At 33.9% G+C, this 8,710-nt stretch overlaps 1 protein-coding gene across 2 annotated transcripts in view; it reads left to right on the top strand.

Moving 5' to 3' along the window:
* The first annotated feature begins 1,365 nt into the window (after nt 1-1,365).
* Nucleotides 1,366-8,710, top strand: part of LOC125658413 (hexokinase-2-like) — a 19,776-nt gene continuing 12,431 nt past the window's right edge. The window contains exon 1 of one of the 2 annotated variants that reach the window (XM_048889675.2): nt 1,366-1,526. In XM_048889675.2, coding sequence (XP_048745632.1) covers nt 1,488-1,526 — 39 coding nt within the window. In that variant the 5' untranslated portion in view covers nt 1,366-1,487. Of the gene's footprint in view, nt 1,527-8,534 lie in introns of those variants that run through there. The other variant, XM_048889676.2, reaches the window with a different exon arrangement.

Below are 8,710 nucleotides of genomic sequence, written 5' to 3'. Positions count from 1 at the left end.
ATATATCATCATTTTGACTTTCACGTTTCAAATGACATTCTACAGAAAGCTAGCGTAATCGTGGTTTCGCAGTGTAAATATAGAAAGCATTGTTCTACATACACGATCTCCTAGTCGTATGGTATATTCAGTGTAAGCCATGCAGGGGTTTTCTTTATCAAATATCTAATTTAAAAACATCACCACCAACAACTAAACTTAAACAATCCAAACCTGAACATTTGGTGCATTCCGATAGATTATTTACAATTTACAATACGTCCATAAACATTAAACAGTATTTTCTTTAAAAGTATGCATGTGTTTACATTCAGTTTTTACTACCTTGAAGTGTTTTATGAATGTGTCCTTGACCACTATATCACCTGACCAACCCCTTGTTAGTTATTTCCAGTATTGGGATAATGTCTAAATCAGCGATCGATCTTTGTATCCGATGACCCATTACATGTATCATGCTCAGCAATACTGGTGCATCGAGAAAATTAATTGTACCATAGCCACTCACTTCGTAAAGGTCGCGTTTTTTTCTTCTTTGGTCTACGATTTAGATTTAGATGACCTTGTATTATTCAGAATATTTTCCATAATTGATTAATTACATGTGTTTATTCATGTAGACGGTTTCACAGCGAGAGCATATATATATGTTATATCCAAATGTGAAAAATTGCCTCAGTGTCCGGTAATCAATAGGTAAAAAATAAAATAAAATATGACAACACATTGTAAAACGTAAGCGCTTTCATTTTTAAAAAAAATTCTTCAGAAGATGTTTTACATTATGAAAACAAATTATATATATATGACCAACAACTACACGAACAATTAGATAAATCCTACGGACAACCCGTCCCTTCCTCAGGACAAACGATATATGATTCATATACAGTGTGCTGATTAGAAAATATAAACTCAAAATTATCAATTTTTTCTCCTAGTATATATATATATATAATATATGATATAGTTTATTCACCAATCAAGGGCCCTCGGGGGGCATGACATGTTAACAGGCAATTAATTATAACATTGAAAATAAATAACAATCATTTAGAAGTACTACCGGTAATACTGACAGAGTTCACACTTCTGCACTGCACATATCTATATAATTATATATGAAATACTGATTACAGACAAGATTTATATATATTGTCCAGTGATAAACTTTAATTATCATTTATTGATTAACATGTCGAACGTTAATTAATATCAAAGAAATACTTAAAGAATAATAAAATAAGGGTAATAAAATACAGAACTTTATTATACAGATGCACTGTTGTCTTTTGTAAAAATATCGTATGATTTTATTTGTTCAACACACGATAGTGCTTGGTCTGCAAAAATCTAGGTCATTTTATACGTTTTCCCCTTCCAGGCCCTCTTAATGTGTTTACACACTAGCCGAGCTGCAGGAGAATCGATCGCGACAATAAAACGTAGAAATCTTCCTCAGCTGGGAACGACAACCTGCCCTCAAGATGCCATCTACCCCGGAGCAGATGAACAAGTATGAAAAGGTAAGTAAAAATTGTTGCTTTTAGTACTTTAGTCATAAAACATGAATTGGAAATATCCATGACGTACTTAGAGAATCTAGGTCAGTCATAGATGGAGTTAAATTCAGACACGCAAGTCTAGCTATGTTTATTTCGATGAAATTTCACTTGACCATGTGCAATACATTTATTCTGTCTTTCATTACACCGAATTGTCGGTGTCGTATGAAATTGACTCGCTGAGTGGAAATTTGAGACATCCTATATCATTGCCAGGAATGTTTTGGAGGCGTTCCAGGGAACATGTAGAAATGTTTATGATGGAAAATTAAACACCACGTCTAAAACTTACACTCGTCTTTCAATTTGAAGTCTATTGACATATGAACGGGCAGATTTTGCCTCATCGAGGCTTAGGTTGTGAATTAAGATAGAGAAAACAAGATATTTTTCTCTCTCGAAAAATCTGATTGGTTGATATGTGGGGGTGCTGTCTCAAGGTCATATGCAGAAAACAACAAGTTGGGGACCAAGATGGGAAAATAAGTCAAAAACCAAATTTGACCAATAAGACTGTGATTAATCGTATTCGTTCAATATATACGTATAATATTATGTTAGAATTGATACATATCTGTCAATTTGATTGTAATTGTTGAATTTCATACTTCAATGATTTTTATAATCTGTTTCGTAAGCATGTCGTATCTAGGTCAATTCGGCATGCAAACCTTAACGCATGTGTATGATATACTTGCCTTATTCCTCGGTCTCTTAACCCCGTACAAAAAAATGATCGTAAGAGTCCGAGGAATCTCGATTAGAACTTATCGTGCGTTCTTAACTCAACTCTGAAAAAAATATATATTATTGTAAAATGCGTTATTACATGCATGATTGGTTTGTGTGTAACTTTAATTTTATATTGATAAAAGTACATAATTTAATAATTTAAAGATTTTATCAAAATGAATTAAGACTTCGGTTCTGTTAAATATAGGCCTGTAGCATTATAGAAATCAATTTTTGTGCGAAAAAAAAAACAATAATGTACTTTTGCTTCTTTCATAGCCTTTGAATAGGTTTTCCAACACAGATATTGATAACTGCAGTTTAATTATAAACCTTTTTTTCTCTTTCTGTCATTGGAATAGTAAATCACAATTTTACAACTAAAAATTTCCGACACCGAAATGACAGCGAATATTGCTTTTGAAAAAAATGGTACAGAAGTTTTACATTCTCAACTCCGAGGCAAGTGTGAATTAATACGTCAGATTCTGACAGGAAGGCCCATTCTGTGTGATATTTATCGTAATGGTATTATATCTTTCAACTTTCAAAGTAAAACATTTGTATAACTATTATAAATAGACTAGAATAGATTCATTTCTAATTCAGAGTCCAAACAAGACATACAGAAAATTATATACCAAAAGACATATAGTTAGCATAAACCTAGACACAGTACACGCACCATTCATCCCAGTATTTTTATAACATTACAGATGTAATTAATTCATAACTTAATATATGAGATAAGTGCAGTTTCTGCTCATTTCTCGATATTTACTTAAATATCAGCATATGGCATTGACCGTGTGTTAGAATAATGACATATGTAGGCCTAGGTAGAACCAATTAACATGGACGAATAATTGCGAGAACTGTGAAATTAAAAATTAAGATTTCTAAAAAGATAATAATAATAAATGCGTTTAAAAAGGTCCCCTATCATTTCCAAAAGTACATGTATTTTCTTTTGTTTGAGTCCTCACAATGTCCTCTCAAAACTTATGGAGGAAATTGAATAAATACATATAGATAAGATAAGTTTATTCCAATTTTGGGCCTAGAGGGCATAACAGTAAGACAGTTTATAAAGAAGGAAATTCAAAAAAGAAAGAAAGTTTACAACATTAACTACAGGTTACATAGACTGCAAACTGCATGTGGATGCAGCATGTTGGGGAAACAAGTACATACATATATGAATTGCTAATCATGTATATATACAGGTAGATGGACATATATATACCTTTAAAATATAAAAGGAATATTTTCACATGTTGTAGTGTAGATGATGACTGATAATTACAAGAATTAGTAATCACGCAGATTTGAGTTAGTCCTCTAAGAAACATACATTTTTTAAAAGTCAATATACACGTGATTCACATTGAAAAGTTAATTTGGAAAACGACTGACCCATTGTTTAAATATAACAGCGGTTTGTAAATGTCGTTATCCAAGTAGAGTCTAGTTAATTCATCCCCTGCTTCCGGGATCTGGTTAGGGATATCATATAATGCATGTGTCCAACGTTGAAGAAATCATCAGGAAATCTGTGAAAATGCTTCTATATAAGAATGAGTAGACAAAAAACGTGGAAAATGATATTAGGAAGCAATGTCTGTTTCTTCATTTAGAAGATATTCATGGCACGTTCATGTAAATTTGTCAGGGATAGACACTTGAATCCGCTTTGTACGGGAGTGGATTTAGGGGTGTGGGATCAAAGTGGGCGTATGATCAAGTAATCGATTGAATTACAATCACTTTGATTTCACTATAACAAATAAATTACTGGTTTTGGGGGATGATAATTGATTAAATTGCGGTAATATTGTTTGTGAGTAGTCATGATTACTTTTTCATTATGTCATCTAACAATTGTTTTGATGATGTGTATGCTGTGCATAATTATGTATTAGGAACATTCAACAAATATTCACTCATGCATTGACAGAATTGTTAAACATTTGAATTGCATCTCAGTATCAATGTTACTGAATTGTTTTATCATTTACTCTGCATCTTTCTTATATCAATTAACGTAACCCACCCTTTTGTTTTAGTAACCACTCATGGTGTTTAAGGGATGAAAACTGTTAATTCTATGTTTGTTTAGGAATGGGGTTCATTTGTGCCGCTGAGGCTATTGGTCATGTAGAGGACTTTAATCACATATGTGCAGTCGGGAAGCAAGCAACTAGACCTATATATCCTCCACTTGTATTTTTTTTCCAAAGTTATTTGATATACGAAAATGTTAGCATCTTATAGCGACCACGATGAAAATTAGATATTGTTAAATTTCATAATTTAATGTTCTTAAATTGAGAAATTCGTTTTGGGTAATACATGACGCCTTTTTAACCTGGCCATTTTCAACATTTTTCAATAAAATTTAGAAGAAATCTCCATCTTGAAACGTGATATTTAACTAGCAATTATACCAGTCTCAGAAGAAGAAAAAACAACTTTCAATTTAGAAAAAACTGGATTTCAAAGAAAGAAGTTTGAATTATTGCAAGTAGTCTTTATATTCTCAAGTAAAATTGTGTTATATAGTCAAAGTAATCTTTATATTCGTAAGTATATGTTACCGTGTAACTCTATAGAGTCTGAAATATCGGATTGGAACATTATACACGTATTCCAGATCTCAGTACTTGCCGTGTTTATTGCGCGTCTATATTTGATACAGTTATTTTCGGGGAGAACTGTGGTATGTATGTTCGTAGTCAGTTATTTAGCAGAGTGATAGTATATCTGATGAAAAATAGAAACCTGCATGATTCCCAACATTCTTTATGTACAGTAGATATCTGTACTGACATTATACATTCCCGTCATGAAATACAATATAGAGCCAGAGAAATAAATAAATTGGTGATTTGTATAGTCTACTATCTATATATAGGGGGTAGTGATATTTGGTGACATTTATTTTGGCGCTTTGGAGCCAATCACTAAAATAGACTAAAATCCAAAACCCTCAAAATTAGCACCCCGCGAATATAACCGATTGAAACACTATCAATGCTGCCCCAGTTCAGATGATCGTACCTTGACAAATTTGAAATGCATGTTAAAACCACAATGAAGTCATCAGATCTTTGATTGCTGCAGTGGAGGTCACACAAGAAACTAGTTGTGATAAGATTTTGTTGTATTCTTTACAACGCATATCACTAGTCGGGTGTTTTAAAGGGTAAACAAACTTTAATCAAAGGGCATGCAGGTCCAACAAAGTCTAGGTGTGACATTGATAAGTAACTAATATATTATCAAAGAAATCATTTACTTAAAAGCATGTCCTCCGATAAGTTTGACGTAAACTGGATTAGAATGGGAAAGATTTCCTGAACATCTTGTAAAACAACTTCGTGACAAGCTCTCGCCTGTAATTTCAGCAGTTTTAATATGATTTTATTATTTACATTGTAAGATTTGTTATTTGGAGCATAGACTGTAGTTAGTTTTTATTTGACATCCCGTCTTACGTGTTATTTACCGATTGTTAAGCCGTTCTTGGCAGACTGATTTTGACTACGGATAACTCCGTTTACCTGATCAAGATATAGGGTTCACGGCGAGTGTGACCGGTCGACAAGGGCACCTGATCCCACCTCTGGTGTGTCCAGGGGTCCGTGTTTGCCCAACTCTCTATTTTGTATTGCTGATAGGAGTTATGAGATTGATCACAGTTCGTTATCTTTACCTGTCATCCACCGTAACAATTGCTCCTCTTTCAAGTAAACGTGGTACAACGCATTTTATACCATATGTATTCAAAATTGCTTACTCAAAGAAGATAAAAGTTCAATAACAATAGTTAAGATGTCTGTGAGTTTGTGTGCTCGACTGTAGAATTGTGCAATTTCTCATTAAGTCTGTTAGTACTCAGCTATAGACACCTACAAATCCTGTGAGTTTTTATGTGTGTGTTCTTGTACAAATCAATCCTCTTTGAATGTGTGTTCGACTATAGACTTTTACAAATCTACTGTGCGTGTTCGATTATGTATAGACTTGCGCAGATCCGCTGTGAGTTTGTGTGCATGCGTTCACGGTTGGACTGTCATAGACTTGTTCAAACCCCCTATAAGTATGTGTGTGTGTATGTGTGAGTGTGAATGTGGATATTAGAAGTAATCTTAATTCTATTGAAAAAAGAGCATTATACATGTACATGCGCTGAGTTATTATCGCAATTCACCTTTGAATTAGAACGCTTTGGCCGATATAGTATTGCGTTGTGTGACGACACAATTGAATCTGTTTGTAATACAATTGCGAAATGCAACAGAAACTCTCATTGGTCCATATGTATAAGTCCGCCCAAATTCCCTTATACGGGAGTAGTCAGCATTTGAAAACATGACGGCCAGATGCTAGATGGAAAAAAACTTCAAAGGAAGAAAGAGAAAAAGTTGTATTCTTGTGTTGTTGTCTCATAAATTTAATATAAAAAAAATTCCTAACATATTTTCCTACTATACTTGTGTCCAAACATACCTTCAAATATTTATTAAAGCCCCATACGACCCAAAAACTCGATCACAGCTTTTGATGATTTCGTTCGTAGACATAGCCATGTTAGGTAGCCAGTCAATTCGAATCCCGGTTCATTTCCATATTGGCACAATAGCGTCTAGATGTGTACTAATTCCCCACAAATATTTTAGCTAAATTGTTTAAATAATATACCACCCCAGTCCTATTAAATGATAATTATTCAAAAAGCTAAACTCACGGCAGTGCGGCTTTCATTAGTCATGAGCGGCCTCGCCGGCCGATCTCCATCTAATGGGCTTATGTAGCATTTTCGTTCATCTAGAGCTTATTTTACCTAATTACAAAAACTGGTACAAAAATGTTTTAATTTCTATTAATTATTCGTGTTGATAATAAATGAAGAGCGAATACATAACTTACAACCGATTTTATGAATAGATACCAATAGCAAGAGTTCGAATTGACCGGCTACCCAAGATGGCTACGTCAACAAACGAAATCATTTGAGGCTGCGAGTTTTCGGGTGGTGTGTGGCTTTAATGAATATTTGAAGGTATGTTTGGACGCAAGTATATAGTAGGAAAATATGTTAAGATTTTTTTATATTGAATTTATGAGACAGCAACACAAGAATACACCGATTTCAGGCCTCAACCGTCCGCAGCTTTTTGTGACCCGTAAATCGAAGGTTTTTATAAGAGGTGGATCTTTTCAGAGAGCTATGTACAGTTCTCCAGCTACACTGAATCCGCTCGAGAAAGTGGGCGGGCTGTAATCGGCCAATGAAAACTCTTGTTGTATTACATCAAACATGTCATTCAAATTGTTCAATGGTCTCATTCAATTGTGTCGTCACACAACGCAATACTATATCGGGTAAAGCGTTCTAATTCAAAGGTGAATAGCGATAAAAGTGTTATAAAAACGAAAAATAGGTCTCAAAAACTTATAAAAGTTTGAAGAATGTTGAATGATTTTGAAACAGGATGTTGTCTGTTTGACAGAAATGGATTCATGCGAGTTTAAAAGTCGTTAAAATTGTTGACAGTGTGCATCAATGATGAACATCTATTGACACCGCACTCTCAAACCTCACTTTGCAGTGTGAACTACAGAATAGTCAAGCTAATAACAGGGTTTGACACTAAGGCACGTCCGACCGACCGAGTCTACTAAATGATAGGTCCGGTCGGGTAAAATGTCGATAAACTAGTCCGACTGGTGGTGTTGAAAAGATGAATAAGAAACTTTACTTTAAACCATAAGATATTTTATTCTTAAATCCCCCCCCCCCCCCCCATACCTGTTAAGAGTTTGCGAGCAATTTTGAACCGATTGATGACATAATCTTTATTTTCAGGACATTTATTCAAATACTTTGAATGTTAAAGGGACTGGTTCACGTTGAACAGAAAAAAAGGAAAAGGTTGGGATGAAACAAAGCAGGGCTTATGAAATAGAAAAAAAAAAATAAAACGGTTGAGGTCATTTTATTTTAGCAAATGGACTTAATGAATTTCTGCGCCGGATAGAATTTAAAGAAACAGAAAATGCGTTTAATTGAAAATAAAATCATCAAATTGAATTACGAGACTTTTTTTTTTTTTTTAGAGACTATTAAATACTTTTTATTTCAAACTTCATTTAAATTAGGTATTTATATATGAAGAAATCCCCAGGTTTTTTTTTCTGGAAAGTTGGTCAGGGCTAGTGGATGTAAGGTCAGGTCTATTAAATATCATTTGAAGTAGCCCGACTGGTCTAGTGCTCAAAAAAGTAAATGTCAAACCCTGTAATATCACTGAGGAGAGTTCCCCCTTTCTCTCTCGGCTACTAAACAGCCTATTGAAAACTTTTGGCCAAGTTCATTATTGACCAAAAATGTTTGTTTTTCAAGTTTC

Source organism: Ostrea edulis, chromosome 9 (assembly GCF_947568905.1).
Source record: "Ostrea edulis chromosome 9, xbOstEdul1.1, whole genome shotgun sequence".
Taxonomy (NCBI): Eukaryota; Metazoa; Mollusca; class Bivalvia; order Ostreida; family Ostreidae; genus Ostrea; species Ostrea edulis.
The sequence above is the reverse complement of the archived record's forward strand: the minus strand, read 5'-3'. Positions and strand labels throughout refer to the sequence as shown.